Here is a 20,331-nt window from a genome sequence, read left to right as displayed (position 1 = left end):
ATACGACTAAAAACATTAAAATGACATGTATCAATTCGATGGTTGATTTGAAAGCTTTCAAAACCATATGGAAGATAAAAGTCAAAATAATTCAACTGTAAAAACAATACTGTTCACTTTTTTCAAGAATGTGTTCGATGGAAAAAATAAGGTTTTTATGTCATAATTTGTTTAATGTCCAATCCGATCAACCCATGATGTATTAATTATAGTTTTGTTCCATTATTTTTAATAAAAATTGATCTGATCCACCGGAAAAAAATTATATAATAACAACAAAAAATATTTTATATATATAAATAAAATGATCAAATATATAAAAGAAACTATCGATAATATATAAAAATAAATTCACACTGCGCAGAGCGCAGGTATTATCCTAGTTAACTTAATTATTATATAAGTACAATTGTACAAAGCTCTTAAATGGTCCCATTGAGAGAAAGCTATCTATGCATGAAGTACAAATGTGAACACGCGAATGTGAAACAATAGTCGGTGTGTTTAAGTTCACACCACGCATCCGAACAATGTGAATATGTAACGCTCGCCCCTAATAAAGTGATGGACCAACACTTCAACGTTTTCCCAACCGTTTAAGAAACGTGTCAAACTTTAACTGGTGCTTCTTCACCTCCATGAAATTTCGAAAGCCTTACGTTACGACCTTACCTACCCCCTCTTCGCTTCCATATAATGCCCTACGATCTACCACTAAAGCTTCAACGCATTAAACCAAGTCCTCCTCCGTTCTTGATCTTGAAGAGAAAATGGCTAGCGACGAAGTGAAGGTGATCGGCGCATGGGCGAGTCCTTTTGTGATGAGGCCGAGGATTGCTCTGAACCTCAAGTCTGTTCCCTATGAGTTCCTCCAGGAGACGTTTGGAGCAAAGAGCGAGTTGCTTCTTAAATCAAACCCGGTTCACAAGAAGATTCCCGTTCTGATTCATGCTGACAAACCGGTTTGTGAGTCTAACATCATCGTTGAGTATGTTGATGAGACTTGGAGCGCATCTGGACCGTCCATGCTACCTTCCACTCCTTATGATCGAGCCATCGCTCGGTTCTGGGCGGCCTACATTGACGAAAAGGTTCCCCCTCTTTTACCTGATCCACAAGTTTTATTTATAGTTTCATGTCATGAGATAAGCGTATGTTTTCTATGTGATGACATTGAACACGAATGAAGTGGTTTCCCTCTCTAAAAAGTATCCTAAAAGCTGAGGGAGAAGAAGAGAAGAAAGCGGTGTTAGCTCAAGTGGAAGAAGGGAACGCGCTTCTCGAGAAGGCCTTCAACGATTGCAGCAAAGGAAAAGCGTTCTTCAACGGTGAACACATCGGTTACCTCGACATTGCATTCGGGTGCTTCTTGGCTTGGTTGAGAGGCACCGCGTTGGCAGGTGGGCATAAACTTATCGATGAGGTCAAGACTCCTTCTCTGTCCAAATGGGCTGACAGGTTCTGTAATGATCCTGCTGTGAAACCTGTCATGCCCGAGACTGCAACTCTAGCTGAGTTCGCTAAGAAGATCTTTGCCAAGCCGCCGGCCTAAGCTGATGGCTGTGGTCCTCGTGGAACTGTGGGTTGAGTTCTTGAAAAAATAAAATGAGAGTGATGGTACTTATTTATTTATGTTTTAATTTTACTTTTGGTATGTTGGTAAGTGTATTTTGAATGTTAAGTTTGTAGTATCAGTCTTGGTGAATGAAGTAATTTTTTTTATGTTGATTGAGAAGTAAGAAAATGATGTCTCATAAAATCCAGCACTGAAAAGTGAAAACTAAGAAGCACTGGCTCTACGGGAAGCTATCACTATGAGTTTTTCTCTGAACCGCCGAAGACTTCACTTTGAATCGGACTCTAGACAATTAATCCAAGCAGTCAATGGAGGACCCCCCCCCACCAGAGATTTATGGTTTAGTTGCTGATATCTTAGTTCTAAGTTCCCTTCTTGATGCTGTTTACTTCAGTTGGCTCCCTAGGGACAAAAACAATATCTCTGATTCAGTAGCAAAGAATGCTCTGCTCTCTGCAGTTGCTGTAATGAACTCTCATTTTGGAGTTTAAGTTTGAATGAAAGTTTGTGTTCCAAAAAAAAAAAAAAGAACATCTAATATGAATATTTTATAATCAAAATAATATAAAGAAGAAAATAAATATGAAAAGAAGTTATCATATAAGATTTTCTAAATAATTTATTTAACATTTTGTTTCTCTACGAATGATGTATTTTTTTAACATTTTTTTAATAATAATGGATGTCAAAGACACAAAAGATCCTAATTAAGTAGAACTTGGGGTTCGTTGATTCTGTGTTGATGGTGCAAGAGAAACATAAGTATATTAACTTGTGTTGCTTTCTCCTAAGAATATTACAAACCTTATTTTAAAATTTTTATTTAATTTTATGTGTAAAATTTTGAATTTATTAAAATAAATTTGAAATATTTATGATATACAAAAGTTTTAAAGATTAAAAATATAAATGAAAAAATACTTAAAAATCATAAATATGATGTACAATTAATTATAAAGACCAAAATATAAATAAAAATATGAATCACTATTCAAAACTCCAAATTTAAAATTTTGAAGTTCATTTTTGGAAATGCTCTAAATTATTTAAAAAATGCACTCAGTACAAATACAGAAAACATGACTAGCCAACACAAATATTAAATGTACGTATATACAGAGCAACTAAAAATGATTATTATTATTTATCAATACTAAATGAGAATATGACATGTGTGTTTGGATAAGTGAATTTACTCGAATGGTAGATTTGTATAATTAATTGTATGTAACGTAACTATCCTTTAAATATAGTTTCACTTGTTTCACAATATATATCAATATCGTAACTCGTCAAAACAAGACATATATTAACTTAATTATATAAGTACAAAGATCTTAAATGGTCCCATTGAGAGAAAGCTATCTATGCATGAAATACAAATGTGAACACGTGAAGATGAACACAGTTGTCGGTGTGTTAATGGTTTCAGTTCACACCACGCATCCTAACAATGTGAATATGTAACGCTCGCCCCTAATAAAGTGATGGACCAACATTTAAACGTTTTCCCAACCGTATAAGACACATGTCAAACTTTACTGGTGCTTCTTCACCTCCATGAAATTCCGAAAGCCTTATGTTACGACCTTACCTACCCCCTCTTCCCTTCCATATAATGCCCTACGATTTACCACTAAAGCTTCAACGTGTTTAACCAAGTCCTTCTCTCTGTTCTTGATCTTGAAGAGAAAATGGCTACCGATGAAGTGAAGGTGATCGGCGCATGGGCGAGTCCTTTTGTGATGAGGCCGAGGATCGCTCTGAACCTCAAGTCTGTTCCCTACGAGTTCCTCCAGGAGACGTTTGGAGCAAAGAGCGAGTTGCTTCTTAAATCAAACCCGGTTCACAAGAAGATTCCGGTTCTCCTTCATGCTGACAAACCGGTTTGTGAGTCTAACATCATCGTTGAGTATGTTGATGAGACTTGGAGCGCATCTGGACCGTCCATGCTACCTTCCACTCCTTATGATCGAGCCATCGCTCGGTTCTGGGCGGCCTACATTGACGAAAAGGTTCCCCCCCTTTTACCTGATCCACAAGTTTTATTAATAGTTTCATGTCATGAGATAAGCGTATGTTTTCTATGTGATGACATTGAACATGAATGAAGTGGTTTCCCTCTCTAAAAAGTATCCTAAAAGCTGAGGGAGAAGAAGAGAAGAAAGCGGTGTTAGCTCAAGTGGAAGAAGGGAACGCGCTTCTCGAGAAGGCCTTCAACGATTGCAGCAAAGGAAAAGCGTTCTTCAACGGTGAACACATCGGTTACCTCGACATTGCATTCGGGTGCTTCTTGGCTTGGTTGAGAGTCACCGAGTTGGCAGGTGGTCATAAACTTATCGATGAGGTCAAGACTCCTTCTCTGTCCAAATGGGCTGAGAGGTTCTGTAACGATCCTGCTGTGAAACCTGTCATGCCCGAGACTGCAACTCTAGCTGAATTTGCTAAGAAGATCTTTGCCAAGCCCACGGCCTAAGTTGTTGGTTGTGGTGGATTTGTGGGTTGAGTTCTTGCAAGAATAAATCAAAGAATAAATCTTTGGTAGTACTTATTTATTTATGTTTTTATTTTATTTTGTGGTGTGTTGCTAGTGGTATTCTGAATGTTAAGTTTGTATCAGGCTTGGTGAATGAAGTAACTTTATTTATGTTGATTGAGAAGTAAGAAAATCATATCAAATAGAATCCAGTACTGGGAGACTAAGAACATATAATATAATTTAAAATAATAAATAAGATTTTCTAAATAATTTATTTCACACTTGAATGATGTAGTTTTAACTAAAATATAATTACATTAGTAATTCATAAAAATGGAGGTTCTCTAAATGCTGAACTATCACTAAGTGACTAATTATCACTAAAATGTTCTACAATGAAAATGTGGATAAATAATAAATAGCTTATAATTAAAATTAAAGCTACTTATTTGTATGGACTTTAAGGGTGTTTGCTAGATAAAAACTTAGTTGAGCTAGGTACATTCTATGTACACAACATATATAGTAAACTTTGTGTTCTAAAATGCGGGTCTATGCGCTCCACCGAGGTTAATCGCCGTGATTTTGGTCAAATCGGTTCAATTAATCAGAAACCTGATTAATCATTTTAAAAACCGATTAATTGCCTAAATGGCTGACTAAAACTGATTTAAACCGAAAATATCTGATTTTAATGACAATAGTTTGGGCCAGAAAACAAGTCCAATTGTCTGAAAAGAAAGGAGACATTGTCTATGTATTTATAGAAGGAACTCCTCTTAGTGATACTTAGTCGATGTGGAACAAATGCAAGTTAGTTTTTATTTTATTTTTTCTGGTAGAAACCTATATTTTGTGGAAGAGAATGTTCATTGTTAATCAAAGTGATCGTAAATAAGTGTAAACAAGCAAGCGACGTTCGCATCATCCAAATAATGGATCATTGGATGGCAAATACACCGGTTCCTGCGACTCTCCTCCTCATCACAAGCGATAAGGACTTTGCTATGGCTCTCAAGAAGGTAGAGAGAACTGGTTACAACACGATTTTAGCCTCCGATGAAGGCAATGTAGCACAGCTGCTAGAATATGTTTGACACAAGCAATTAACATGGAGAGAACTTCTCCTTCTAGAGGGTTGACTTTCATCATTGCAAAAGGAGGCTTGTGACATGACTTTTATCTCCCTTTTTGTTTTGAGCGTTTGCGGAACATTTTGAGTTTTTTTGAGAGGATACTCTAAACTGTGTACACGTGTTTCCTTGGGTGGCTTTCTACTTGATAGTTTTGGAACATTAAACAAAATATCTTGAGGATTATTAATCTCTTTAGTATTCACTCTGTCTCTCTGTGGTTGGTCCCATGGGTGTGTTGCATTCTCTGTTTGTGACTAATTATCACTAAGTGACTGATTATCACTAAAATGTTCTACAATGAAAATGTGGATAAATAATAAATAGCTTATAATTAAAATTAAAGCTACTTATTTGTATGGACTTTTAAGGGTGTTTGCTAGATAAAAACTTAGTTGAGCTAGGTACATTCTATGTGCACAACATAAATAGTAAACTTTGTGTTCTAAAATGCGGGTCTATGCGCTCCACTGAGGTTAACCGCCGTGATTTTGGTCAAATCGGTTCAATTAATCAGAAACCTGATTAATCATTTTAAAAACAGATTAATTTTTTTAAAAACCGATTAATCACCTAAATAGCTGACTAAAACTGATTTAAACCAAAAATATTTGACTTTAATGACAATAGTTTGGGCCAGAAAACAAGTCCAATTGTCTGAAAAGAAAGGAGACATTGTCTATGTATTTATAGAAGACTCCAAAAACTCCGCTTAGTGATACTTAGTCGATGTGGAACAAATGAAAGTTGGTTTTTATTTTATTTTTTATGGTAGAGACCTCTGTTCTGTGGAAGAGAATGTTCCTTGTTAATCAAGGTGATGACACTTGTTCAATCGTAAATAACTGTAAAGTGTATGGATTATAGCAAGCGATCACGATTTGCAAGCATATACAATCATGTAGTTGTTATATTTACATGAGTTAATTGATGTATCTAACATTTTTGTTGAATTTTTGATTTTGTGTTTGTTTTAGCGCAGCCACAGTGGCAAACATTCTGTTCTCAAGTCCAATTGTCTAAAAGAAAGGAGACATTGTCTATGTATTTATAGAAGACTCTAAGAACTCCTCTTAGTGATACTTTAAAAACCGATTAATCTTTTTAAAAACCGATTAATCGCCTAAATGGCTGACTAAAACTGATTTAAACCGAAAATATTTGACTTTAATGACAATAGTTTGGGCCAGAGAACAAGTCCAATTGTCTGAAAAGAAAGGAGACATTGTCTATGTATTTATAGAAGACTCCAAGAATTCCTTTTAGTGATACTTAGTCGATGTGGAACAAGTGCAAGTTGGTTTTTATTTTATTTTTTCTGGTAGAGACCTCTATTTTGTGGAAGAGAATGTTCCATGTTAATTAAGATGATGACACTTGTTCAATCGTAAATAAGTGTAAATTGTATGAATTATAGCAAGCGATCACGATTTGCAAGCATATACAATCTTGTAGTTGTTATATTTACATGAGTTAATTGATGTATCTAACATTTTGTTGAATTTTTGATTTTGATTTTGTGTTTGTTTTAGCGCAGCCACAGTGGCAAACACAAAGATGTCAATTCCTGACTAAATACAGAACAAAGGTCAATAAAAATCCATAGGCTACCGGCAACAAATATTTTTGTTTTTTCATTTAAAAAATTTAAGACAAAACATGTTGTACTCTAATGATTATTACCAGATTTGAATGTTACAACTCATTTGCGTGAAGCACTGGAAAATTGGTGTGATAGTATTGTTGAACTTCTACATAAAAATGTTGCATCTCTTGGAGAAAATGATTATGGCAAATTTCTCTGCAAAATCGTCTTAAAAACAATATGACGTTAGAGTACAAAAAAAAAACAATATGACATTAATTGGAAGCCTGTTAAAAACTTAAAGCATATAATAAGAAAACGAATATCTTATATAATATTTTTCTTAAAAAATATATATGTTCCTTGTTTTCTATGAATGACATAATTTTTAATTTAAATTTAGTTGTATAATTAATTTACACAAAATATATTTTTGTTTGATAACGTTTAAAAAAAACAGAAGTACTCCAAGTGCCTTTTTTTTATCAAGTGCTCCAAGTGCTTAACTATTAATCAATAAATGGCTAACTATCACTAAAGTGTTATATTGTGGTGAAAGTTGAATAAATAGTAAATAGTTTATAATAAAATTATCATTGGATCTCAAAGGTGTTTGCTGGACTGAAACTGAGGTTAATCCAAATGTTGTCAGTTCTTTTTATAGGCGGCGTTTTCGGATTCATGGAGAGTTGTCGAGTGGGACGCCAACCATAAACTTCTTGACTAGACCGAGACTCCTTCTCTGTTCAAATGGGCAGAGAGGTTCTGTGATGACCCGTTGTGAAGCCTCTCATGCCCGAGACTGCAAAGCTCGCTAAATCCGCGAATGAACTCTTTCCAGTGCCACATGAAGTCAAGGATATGAATACTATTTGGGAGATGAAAAATTGCAAGATTCGCTGCAGCTATATATGTAGGTTAGTGAAGTAAGAAACTGGTGTGCCAGTATATAAAACCATCATTATCCAGGGTTTTTTAGGGGAAACTATATTACAATGTGCTGAAGGTGAGTAGAAACGCTAACGACGATGATCTCAAGAAGTCTTACCGGAGACTAGCCATGAAATGGCACTCTGACAAAAACCCCTTGACCAAGAAAGCAGCTGAAGCCAAGTTCAAACAGATCTCCGAAGCTTATGACGTCCTCAGCGATCCTCAGAGACGCCATGCCTACGATCAGCACGGAGGTTTTGATCTCTTTGTGTCATTCTGATGATATCTTTATTGCACGAAGCCAAAGATAGTACACGAGATTTTGAAGATAGAGATAAAACCAGGTTGGAAGAAAGGCACGAAGATCACATTCCCTGAGAAAGGAGGCAACCAAGAACCAGGTGTCACTCCTGCTGATCTCACTTTCGTTGTAGACGAGAAACCTCATCCGGTTTACACAAGAGACGGTATTGATCTGATTGTCAAGAAGAAAGTCTCTTTGATAGAAGCTTTAACCGGAGTCACCCTTAGCTTAACAACTCTGGACGGGAGGAACCTAACCATCCCGGTTCTGGATATTGTAAAACCGGGTCAGGAGATTGTGATCCCAAACGAAAGAATGCCAACTAAAGAAGACCCTTTGAAAATAGGAGACCTCAGAGTCAACTTAGATGTCTTGTTCCCGTCAAGGCTTACTTCAGAACAGAAGAATGGTCTCAAAAGAGTTCTTGGTGGAACGCTGATGGAGCTGAAGAACATTTAGTTTTCAAGTAAGCTCTTGATCATGTTTAACAACGAAGCTGCTAGTCAATCCAGTGTACATATATATTCAACAATAATGGCTGTCAGGGACAGAACATATCCTAATTAAGTAGAACTTGGGTTCTTTAACTTGTGTTTATGTGTGCGTTTGCTTTCTCCTAATGTTCATTCAGCTCATAAGAATATTGCAAACCATAACAATGAACTACGAGAAGTGAGAGTTTCACAGAAGACACAGAAGCGAACTATATCACATTTACTGACAGAACATGTTCTGACCTCAACAGAGATTACACAGTAACTCTTGTGTCTGAAACAATCTATTCTCACTTCTCTAGTCAGGCTTAAGACAAGACACTATAGGCAGGGATTTTCCGTATTCCAGCTTCTATCATGACCTTCCTCATCTCCTCTGCTTCTGCCCAATTGTTACCCAAAGCCTTCAGCGTCGACAACGCCACGTACTGGCCACAGTGCTCCGGCTGCAGTCCAATGAGCTGTTTGCCTACTTTATTCCCCAACTCAGCATCCTCATGAATCTTGCAAGCACCCAAAAGAGCACCAAGAACCGAAGCATCAGCCTCAAACGGCAAACTCTTCACGAAATTCACCGCGTCAGCCAAAAGTCCAGCTCTTCCTATGAGATCAACCAAGCAACCGTAATGCTCCGACGTTGGAGTGATCTTGTACTCACCACATATTGAACTGAACAGCTTGACACCTAACTCCACAAGCTTAGATCTAGCACAAGCCGTGAGCACTGCAAGTAAAGTAATCCCATTCGGATCCACATTCCTTACCTTCATCATCTCAAACATCTCCAACGCCTTCTCAGGTCTACCATTGGAGGCAAGAACTGAGATCATCGCGTTCCAAGCGCAAACCTTTTTATCATAAACTTGATCGAAAATGATCAACGCCGTCTCCAAGTCACCGCCTTTACCATACATATCGAGTAAAGCAGTACCTAGCGTAGCAGTGAGGATGATCTCCCTCCTCATAACATAAGAATGAATCTGCTTCCCTAAATGAACACCTCCTCGATCTAAATTAGCGCAGGAAGAAAGCACACTAACCAAAGTAGCTTCACTGGGCGTTACCACCACTACCATCTCCCTAAAAAGCGTTACAGCTTTGGCGTGTGAACCGTTCTTACCAAACCCGTTGATGACAGTAGTCCAAGAGACCACATCAGGTACTACAGGCATTCTCCTAAATAGCTCGAAAGCAGAACCCATCTCTCCGTTTCTTCCGCAAGCATCAAGCATACTATTACAAGCAACAACACAAGGATCTAACATTTCGTCGAACACCTTCCTCGAGCTTCTCAGATCACCGACTTCGCCGTAGAACTGAACAAACGAAGTCGGGAGAAACGGGTCCGTTAGAACGCCACGTTTAAGAGCTTGGGAGTGAAGGGAAAGGCCGTAGGGAAGAGAGAAGGAAGAGGAAGATGCTTTGATGAGAGAAGGGAAAGTGAGGTTGATTGGTTTGACTTGGTTTGCGAGCATGTGGTTGAAGAGATGTAGAGAAGTCTTGTGGTGTCCTGTGGTGAGGTAGGATCGAATGAGTGTGTTGTAGACGAACTTGGTCTTACGGCTCGAAGCGAGCAGTGCGTTGGTGGTAAGCAGAACAGAGTGGATCTGCTTGATCTGGTTTGAGGAGGTAAGGAAACGTTGGAGGAGATGAAGCGCGTCGTCGAGAGACAAAGTGAAAGTCGAAAGGGAAGTAGAAAGCATGCAACTTTTACAAAGCGAAACAGAGTAAAAACGCAGACTTTAGTGTGCAAATTCGAAACCCAGAAACAGAGAAAGACGAGGAGGAATCAAGCAGTGATGCTTACTAAGGTATAGTGTGATTAGGGCGTACGTAGAAGATGAAGAAGGAATGAAAAGTCGAGATGAAAGTTCTCTCATTTCAATTCAATAGCTAACGAGAGGGGAGCTCCGACCAAGCAACTGGTTAACCAACTAGGGTTCTCCGGTTTGGTATGGTTTGATCCAATTTTATTTGATGTATATCAAATGGTGAACCAGCTAGGACTCCCCGGTTTGCAAGGATCTAGAGGAGTCTAGAAAGGATGAGAATGAAATGTGGAGAGGCTATGCTGACAGGCCTACATCTAATCCTCTACCTCCGGGAACTCAAGCTTTTCCCAAGTATCAGAGAATGTTAGTTCTGCTCAACAGATCAAGCTTGATAGTGTTGCGCATGAAGTACCTAACTTTGGAACTGAGCAGGTGATTGCTCTATCCCTTTGTTGAGGTAGTATTACTACTCTTTATGTAAATCAATCTGCCTTATTGTTTTTTTCTTAATGCTCGCTCATTGTCCTTTCCATTTAAAGACTGGAGCTTGTCGGTTTGGCCCGCGTTGCAGCAGACTTCATTTTTACCCTGATAAGTCGTGCACTATACTTATGAAGAATATGTATAATGGTCCTGGCATTGCTTGGGAGCAGGAGGATGAGGAGGGGCTTGAGTTCTGTATGCGCTGCCATCTCGTGATGCTTGTATCCTGATAATAATTAGTTCTTCTCTACTAATCTTACCTTTCATTTTCTGATTTTGCTGTGTGCTCTGGATTTGTGGAGTTCTGCCTGTTTGTTTCTTTATTATCTTCTTTAACTTGCATCAGACATTTATGGATTCCCTTCAGTGGAGGTGCATGATTATGACCTGGGCCGGGTTGGAGTTGCAGTTCACTTCTTTGTATCCTACTTGACTGATTGATTATCTATCTATATGCACGCATTTTTTGTCTTATATTAGTGCCTCTCGTTCTTTGAGTTTCTTATGTGATTTCCTCTAGGTGGTGTTTGATATGTGAAAAGTGATTTATCCAATGCTCAATACCTCAGAACTTCTTGGTTTTCCTGAATTAAGAATATACAAGTGTCCTTCATGCGGTCTGGCTGCGTTGGGCTAGTAGTGTCTGAAAAGGAACTAATGCAGTATAATTTCATAAGGCTGTAGCTATCCTGGTTTTGCATGATATCAAAACTACTGGATCTCACATGGTTCTGTTGCTTTTAGTCACTTTCTATAGTTTACTTTTGCCCTCTTTTTGTCCTGTCTTCCTTGCAGTATACAGATAAGGAAGCTGAACGAAGAATTTTATGAAGATGTTCATACGGAGTTCCAGAAGTATGGAGAACTTGTTAATTTTAAGGTCTGTCGATTATTTTCTTTTTCCTAATGTTAGCCTTCATTTTATACTAAATCTAAATATTAGTTTCTGAACCTGCAAGCCACGCTTGGCCATGTATTGTGATAATTAGTGGTTCCCTGCATCTAAGCAGCCCCGACACAGGTACGGGAACCGGGACGGAAAACGGCAAAACCAAAAATTTAAAATACGGGTACGGCTGGGATATGGCGATAAAATCCTTATATGTATAACATATATTGTATACAAATCACAAGTTAAGACTATAAGTAATATAAAATTTTACAAAAAGTTTAATTTTAAACATTGTTTTGCTCTGTTTTAACTGGTTTTTAGGTGATGACATTATTTTATCGTTTTGGATATTCTGAATACTAACCACTAAATCAAATTTTCATGAAGTGTGATATTTAAAAGTCAAAGCATATATAGTCGTCACATGACACGATGTCATCTTCTTCTTTACGAAATTTAAAAATTACTGGGTTTTCAAGTTTTGGACCAAAATTGCCTCTGTGTTATGCATCTTCACCTCTAAACTTTTAGCATCTACACCTCTAAATTTTTTAACTACATCTTTTAATCTTTTCAGACTTAATAGAATCAACCAATTAAAAATAAATATGGTTTAAGTTTATACTTCATAACACAAAAAATCAAAGGATACGTCTATTTTGCTTTGAAACGTTTCCGAGACGTCTCCGGTCTCTGACCAAGCCCGTCCCCACTGACTCAGGCCGTCCCGGGTTCACCTTACACGTGTTGGGGACGTTTCCAAGGCGTACCCGTCCCCCAGCCGAACCCGGTACGTGAGACGGCACCAAGTTGGCGTACCCGTGCAGGGCCTGCATCCCATATCATTATCTGAGGAACCGGATCTTCCTGATCCCGTGTTTGAGAAGACATGTCCAATACTAAATAAAGGAGTATTTCCTCTAGATGGACGTCTTTTCTCAAAAAGAAAATTTATATGTCCATTTCAGGTGTGTAGAAATGGGAAGGGCAATGTATACGTACACTACAGATCACTGGAATCATCTATTCTTGCCTACCAGTCCATTAACGGTCGATATTTTGCTGGTAAACTGTTTTCCTTGGAGGCTTTAACCCACTTGTATGAGACGTTTCATTTCTCCGATATGCATTCATATCCTCATAGCGTTTTGTTTATACTGTCATTCGTAGTCTTATTTTAAGTAGTAATCTTCTGTCGGCTTTTCTCCTTTAAACACACAGTTTTGCTAGAAAGCTACTCGTTGACATATAGTCTTGGTATAATCATGTTATTAGCAGTAACAAATGAAGGCTTGTAGAATTTAGTTATGCGTATTAAATTAGCTGAGTTGTGGTATCCATCTGCTATCTTTCATTATTCAATTTCCAAAATCAGGACGGCATTCATATTCAGCAATTCGAATATATATATATGTGTATAAGATTTGCTGGTGTGTACACCGAGGCGTGATTTCTGATTGCTTTCGGCTTGCTGACATTCTTTTCCATTATAATTGCACATTCCTCATGTAGATAGCATGCGAAGTTGTCAACATCTCAAGATGGAAAGTTGCCATCTGTGGGGAGTACATGAACTCCAGGCTTAAAGTATGACTCTCATCTAGTACATGCCCTGGGATTCGTTTTCTTGCTTTATCACTAGCTCACGATTTCCATATATTTTTACAGACTTGCTCTCGTGGATCTGCTTGCAACTTTATACACTGTTTCCGAAACCCTGGTGGAGACTATGAATGGGCTGACAATGACAAACCACCTCCAAGATTCTGGATTCGCATTATTTGGTTATTCAGATGAATACGTGAAGCACATGGAGTTTGAATATTCAGGGTCGCTATCTGATTTAAGATCAGATCAACCAACAGATTCACATAGGTAGCTTAATTTATATTGGTAGCCTGATCTTTGAATTAACTTGCTCAGTGCATTTACTGCTTAATATGGTTATGGAGCGTCATGCTCATGTGATTTGTTTCCGTGTCAGGCAACCTTCACGACAATCTAGATCGAGGGACCATGGTCATATTAATGTTGGATCTAAACCATGTCATAGAAGCAGTAAGAACCTCCGTGATACTCGTGGACCGTGATACTCGTGGACACAAACTTAGTAGCGTCATGGCGGAGATGAAAGTCCTAGAAGTACTAGAGACGGTAGTTTAGAGAGGGAGATTTATAAAAAGCGACGGTATGCTAAGGAGACAACGCGTCATGATAGCAAATGGTCTGAACACTCTCCTGGACACTGGGTGATGAAAAAAAGAATCAATGGGAGGTATTCCGTTGATGATTCTCCTGATGGAGATGACGATGGCAGGGGAGAGACGGGTCACAGACGGAAAAGCTCAAGGCGTCATGGTAGAAGAGGCTCAGATTCAGAAACTCAAGAACGGCTGGAGGATGAAGAGGGACACGAGAACCCATTGGGCTAGTTCTGACAGGAGAGCAAAAAGAGAAGAGCATAGAGAAGGATCATCAGGTGATCAGGAGGAGAGCCATGCACATGATAGGGTGGTTCACGCAGATAAGTCGCATCCGGAACGATGGAAACATGGGCATGAAAGAAGTAGCTCAAGATTTTCACACGAGGGAGACTCGAGTGAAAGTATTCTGACCGAAGCAGGAAAGGAAGCAATGCCGTAGAAGCTTGGGGAGTGGTGTAAGAAAAAACAATATCTTTGAAACTGTCATTTGATTGGGATACTAATTAAATGATATCTGCAAGTATTCAAATAGTAGATGTCAGTGTAATAATCACACAAAAACATATTTTGACTCGCTTGTAGAGAAAAAAAACCGGTGATTGGTTGGATTATAAAAGCTGACTTTAGCTTATCTGCAGCTTTTAAATCACTGATCATACTTTATCTTGTTTTTTTAGGTTACATAAAAAAATGGGTTTAAAACCTTTATTTTCTAAAACACTATCTTTTTGGCTATAAAAAATATATTATTGTATCAATCAATTTTAAAGTTAAATCTTTTACAACTAAATAAAAAAATTCTATAGACTAAATTATATAGAAAAGTTCTTGCAGTTACATTCTAACCCATCACTCCTAGTATCTTTGAAATTTTTCAGGATTCTAATTAAATGATATCTGCAACTATTCAAACAGATGTTATTGCTGTCAAAAAAAATGTCTTTTGATTGGCTAATATAGAAATGAACTTAATAGTATAAGATTTCCGGTCACCAAAAAAAAATTAACTAAAAAAATGTCTTTGACTTGTCTAATATAGAAATGAATTTAATTCATTAAATAAAATTAGTTTGGAGGTTATTACATTAAATACTTAATTTGAGTAGCTTTTACCCAAAACAAACTTAGCTTAGGAATTTTAACTTTAAAAATCCATATATATATATATACACGTAACTTCTCTTTAGTATCCACAAAATAAAGATCTTTTCTCAATACATTTCATTCAAAAAAATCAGTATGGGTTCTACAAAAACTTTGATGACTTGCTTACTCGTAGTTACATTAGCAGTTTCGTTGTCTAATCTTAACGTTCTGGTCTCAGGTATGCTTAGAAAATAACGAAAACTTTTTCAGTTGCCATTAATTATTGAAAAACAATAGCTAACCATATCGAATTTGTAATACCATTGGTTTGTGTTTTGCATACATATTTAGAAATGGATTCAAAACTTCTGTTAAAATTTCTACTGTGTAGACACGTTACATAATTGTTTTTGTTGATAAGTTATATAATTATATATGTAAAAGTAAACTACTAAAACACGGGACCGGTAAAACACATGTTTATATCGAATAAAAATAATTATTCTTTATGTCGGTGCAGAGAAAAAAATATCATATGAGCACTGCAACGCTTTGTGTTCACCTACATACGACGGATGGTCTGAATGTCAAAATGACTGTGCTGAAAAGGGCTACTATTATGGAGCATGTGCTTCTCCTTCTCCTAAACTGCCTAAGAAATGTTGTTGTCAAACGTTTATATAAATTTATATATATAGGGTTTTTTTTTTTTTTTGAAAAAGAAAGGTTAAATCCAGGTCTATTAAAGACACGGACCTAACCCCCGGGTGGAGGTACAGTCCACGGATAGACCCTCTTCTGGGCATTCAAATGAGCCAAAAGCAATAGCCCATATCCGTGTGGCCAGCGGGGTTCGAACCAGAGTTCGCCGTATTGGGTTTATTCCCTCAAGCGCCACTGGACTACCACCACCGGTTATATATAGGGCTTTTGCATCTCGTGTTTCTTTATAATAATGTGATGAAATTAAAAAAAAAATTACTATTTACTATACTATTTGGTTTCTATATGAAACTGAATTTTCATTTTTAGTATAGAAACTGAAGATCATTTGGTTTAATTTGGTACGGTATGAATTTAGACAATGTATGAAACGTGTGTGGGTGTCTACTGTGTAAATTTGTAAGTTGATCCACAACAAAGTTATACATGTTTGTGTGTCCAGTGCATTTTAACTTCCACGACTTGCATACTCTGTTTTGGGAGAACTGAACCAGCTACGAGTACGACATAAGAATTGAGCTAGAAGAATAAAATATACGCAATCTAAACATCATTAGTAAGTAATTATCAAAACGAACATTGTGACTCTTTTGAAGATACAAATAAGATAAATAAAAACTAAACGAACAAAAACAATACGAAACCAAAATATATAAGGATATAATCTACTGTAAGCTGAACTGCTATTGACTTAAGATGATCTGGTCCTCCATGATAAAAGAACGTATCATTGAGCATCTTAGAGCTGTAGTAGCCATGACGAGTTACTAGTAGCTCAAGGTCTTGAACTGGCTGAAAATCGTTTTCTGACAGTGAGATCTCAATATTACGCATGTATGCCACTTTGTCAATTCCACTGCAGGATAACAGCCGGATCCCATCTGAGTCGATGTATGCCGGCAGAAAGCATGCTTGTTCACAATCTCGCCCTCCACTCCACTCTTTCTGCATATTCGGTTAGGAGGGTGAAAAGGAATGATGGCCAACACAATTGGCTCGAAGATGCCATTGTCAATAAGAACACCCAGCGACCAACTCCCAAGCTTCTGATCCTATACTTGTATTTATATTTTGGTTAGAAAAAATATATTATTTTTTTGGTAAACTAGAAAAAATATTATGTAGTAGTAATAATTTAAAAAATAGAGAGAAAAACACTAACTTTCCATATCTACTCTATTAAAATAGAGTCCTACTTTTTATCTACTTAAAAATATTGTCATTTAAGTTTTGGACTTATTCACATTTCATTATAAATAAATATAACATCTCTTATTATTCTGTTATACAATTTTATCCCTATTAACACTAACCGATATTAACCAATACAAAATACTCATCAATTATCTAAAAATTTAGATAACCAAATACTTATCAATAATCTAAACTTTTACATACCATAGGATCATCTTTGAGTTGTAAAACTGTGACGCAAGGGAAGATATGCTTCAGTTTCATTACCTTCTTGAAGGAATAACGATTGGTGTCTCCTTCATTCAGGCATGGTCTCTTGACCATACACTGGATATCAATAACACTACGACAACTGAAATCGCTCAAAGCGTTATAAGAGATCACATACATCAATCTTATGTTGTTCAGAATGGTCACAGATTGCTGCGATAGTCAATTAATTTAGAAGCTGGTTTTCGGTAAGAAGAGGATCATAAAGTCCTTTCATTGACGTTTTCAACTATGGGAGAAGGAGAGCTCTGTGTACTATGTTCTGCATTTCTTATTTTTTGAGTTCGTGTAGAACAGCTTTAGTATTATTATTTAAAAAAGTAGATCTGTTTTATTATTAGTTGAAGTCATATGGCTTTTTTTATTAACATTTTAAGCCGTATGGCTTTTTATTTTTTTCAATTGATGATTTTAATAATAAACAGAGTTAAAAATGATTTGAGCAAATCTATTACCGATTTTGTTATGTATAATTTCAAAATATTGTTACCAAATATATTGCTTTTAATATTTTAAATGTTTGGGCATATATTGAATATAAATGGAAGATTTTTAGGAAAATATTATAATTTAGTAAACCATTCAGCAGTAAAACAAGGGATTGTTCACCGGTTATACATATTTTTCATGATAATGGCTATAGTAAGTAAAAGATGCATTGCCCGGCACACGTACACTATTAATTATTTTAATGCTTCTTAACTGCATATTCAATATTAATCTAGATGTTTTGATTTCCAGATCTTAACTATATATTTGACCAATGATTTTTAATAATATTAACAATAATCACTAAATACTTTAGGGATGGATATTCAAGTATCCGTTCGAGTTTGGTTCGGGTCTATTCGGTTAGAATCTCTATTTGGGGTTGGTTCGAATATATTTTGGTTTCGGGTTTTTAGAGTTAGAGATTTTAAGTTCCATTTGAATATTTATAAATTTCATTTCGGGTTCGATTCAAATTTTTGCGGGTTCAATTCAGGTTCAGATATTCATTTAAAACTATATAATTTTTTTAATAATTTCAAGATACCGTAAAGTCCAAAAACAAAAATAATATAAAACATATAAATTTAAATATTGTATGCCAAATATTTAAGATTAACATGGAATTAGTTACTTTTAGCTATTTAGATAGAAAACTAATAGGTATTTAGGGTATTTTTTGAGTATTTTTGAATATATATATATATACTTTTAACTATCTTTCACATATTTTGGATAATTTCAAGTATTTTTGAATGTGTTGGATATTTTTAGTATATAAGATTTAAAAATAACTAATATATTTAAGTATAGATCCAGTTTTTCATATACCAAAATTTTGGATCCTCTTACCAATTTTGGTTCGAATTTGGTATAATTTTTTTTTTGTTTGGTTTTGATTCACTTCTTTGGGTTCAAATATATTTTTCAACCCTAAAAGCTTTAATAAGATTTTTTCTTATAATTTGTATCATTTTATTTATCGGTTTTATATAAAAAATAAACATAATCCGTGTTTTAACGCGGGTCAAAAATCTAGTTTTAATTGTGATCTTGAGGGCCTCCAAAAGTGGAGATTCGAGAAATTGCACCTTCAACCACGATCTTGTTGCTTGTTAATTTGAACAAACACGATCGGTGGTTGTAACAGCATGTGTTATTGTATGTGTCCATCTATAATATATGCACAAAATCATATTGATAAGTTTGTTAAGAAAACTGTTACCAGACGTTTTAACAACTTCTTCATCAGTTAAAGTATTCTCAATTTTATAAGAAGTTAAGATATTAATCTTTTAAAATACCTATAATATAAGAATCCAACATGTAACATATATCTAGTTAATGGTGACACTATTGTTAGTTTGTTTCTAAAGTCATTTCATTCACAAATCACAAATTATGTTTACATATAAACTTTAATAAATTTATATAAAAATATAAGTAAAATTATATAAAATATAAGTAAAAGTTATATAAAATATAAGTAAAATATTATTTAAATGTATTAAAATTAATTTTAATAAATTGTGATAGATTATAGTTAAAATGTTGATGATAATATAAAAAATAATGAAATACAAATATCTTCATAACATTATCATTAATAAATATCAATGGAATTGAATAAGTTTATAAAAGTTTGCGTGGTATATTTATATATATATATATATATATATATATATATATATGTGTGTGTATATATGATACAAAACATGTTGTTAACAATTTGTTTAGGGCATATAAAAGTATTAGAGAGGTTTATGATTTTATGTAAAATTAAATGCATTTTATCATCTCTTGAAAATAAACTATGTGACTAATGGCGTTAGCAGCTCTTACAAGTTACTATTCCCCGAAAGAAAGCCTCTTGCACGTTTTCATATCTTCTTACTTCAGTTTGGTTTACTATTAAATTGTAAAGATGACAAAAAAAATATTATACATGTGACCAGACCAACCCATTAATTGAGTTTATCAATGTAGCCGGACCAAGTTAAGAAGTTGGGTTTACTATAGAACCCAAAGAACATCTTCAATGATAGTTTTTCTATTGAATTTCCTCCAAAAAAAAAAGAAGGGAAATTTGCGGAACTAAATATCTAAAGTATTGTCTCCTTAGAACTAAATTAACTTTTGACACATTTGAACATTGACTACCTTTTTTGTATATAAAAATTCATATTATTTTTTTTACAAAGGAAAAAAATATGGAAAAATAGTTAACTTAATGTAGACAAGCATGTGCATGTGAGAAAAATATTTTTGACATCAAAAGATGTTTACATAATGATTTGAAAATTGGCTAAATGTGCTAGTTAACCATATCTACCATCTACGGCGGTTTAGAATATGTAATCTGAAAGAAACACAATGTTCTAAAGCATGTAGGCTGCACATTATAACGGAAACGTATTCAACTACTAAGGTAGAATATGAAGTTCACGATTTCTTCTATGCTCTATATTTCAGGTAGATTTAAAACACTAAACAATGTCATCTCATCAACCGCGCTAGAAAATATAATCTAAATCTTTCCTTTTTTATAAACCATAGAAGAAATCGTGAACTTCATATTCTACCTTAGTAGTTGAATACGTTTCCGTTATAATGTGCAGCCTACATGCTTTAGAACATTGTGTTTCTTTCAGATTACATATTCTAAACCACCGTAGATGGTAGATATGGTTAACTAGCACATTTAGCCAATTTTT

The 20,331-nt window shown here is 35.5% G+C and overlaps 3 protein-coding genes and 2 pseudogenes across 3 annotated transcripts; 4 read left to right on the top strand and 1 right to left on the bottom strand.

Annotated features, from left to right (window-relative positions):
- The first annotated feature begins 709 nt into the window (after positions 1-709).
- Positions 710-1,728, top strand: LOC106295500 (glutathione S-transferase U17-like). Its single transcript, XM_013731422.1, has 2 exons — positions 710-1,091; positions 1,190-1,728. The coding sequence occupies exons 1-2, from the start codon at positions 771-773 to the stop codon at positions 1,550-1,552; spliced, it is 684 nt and encodes a 227-aa protein (XP_013586876.1). The 5' UTR covers positions 710-770; the 3' UTR covers positions 1,553-1,728.
- Positions 1,729-3,142: 1,414 nt separating this feature from the next.
- LOC106295499 (glutathione S-transferase U17) lies at positions 3,143-4,229 on the top strand. Its single transcript, XM_013731421.1, has 2 exons — positions 3,143-3,591; positions 3,690-4,229. Exons 1-2 carry the CDS (start codon positions 3,271-3,273, stop codon positions 4,050-4,052), a joined length of 684 nt encoding a protein of 227 aa, XP_013586875.1. The 5' UTR covers positions 3,143-3,270; the 3' UTR covers positions 4,053-4,229.
- Positions 4,230-4,990: 761 nt separating this feature from the next.
- LOC106344298 lies at positions 4,991-8,474 on the top strand (annotated as a pseudogene).
- Positions 8,475-8,651: 177 nt separating this feature from the next.
- Positions 8,652-10,407, bottom strand: LOC106295286 (putative pentatricopeptide repeat-containing protein At1g10330). The gene has a single exon (XM_013731147.1). It carries the CDS (start codon positions 10,205-10,207, stop codon positions 8,813-8,815), a length of 1,395 nt encoding a protein of 464 aa, XP_013586601.1. The 5' UTR covers positions 10,208-10,407; the 3' UTR covers positions 8,652-8,812.
- Positions 10,408-10,494: 87 nt separating this feature from the next.
- Positions 10,495-14,486, top strand: LOC106295287 (annotated as a pseudogene).
- The last annotated feature ends 5,845 nt before the right edge of the window (positions 14,487-20,331 follow it).

This window comes from Brassica oleracea, chromosome C5 (genome assembly GCF_000695525.1).
Source record: "Brassica oleracea var. oleracea cultivar TO1000 chromosome C5, BOL, whole genome shotgun sequence".
NCBI classification, from domain to species: domain Eukaryota; kingdom Viridiplantae; phylum Streptophyta; class Magnoliopsida; order Brassicales; family Brassicaceae; genus Brassica; species Brassica oleracea.
This window is presented reverse-complemented; position numbering and strand designations above follow the sequence as displayed.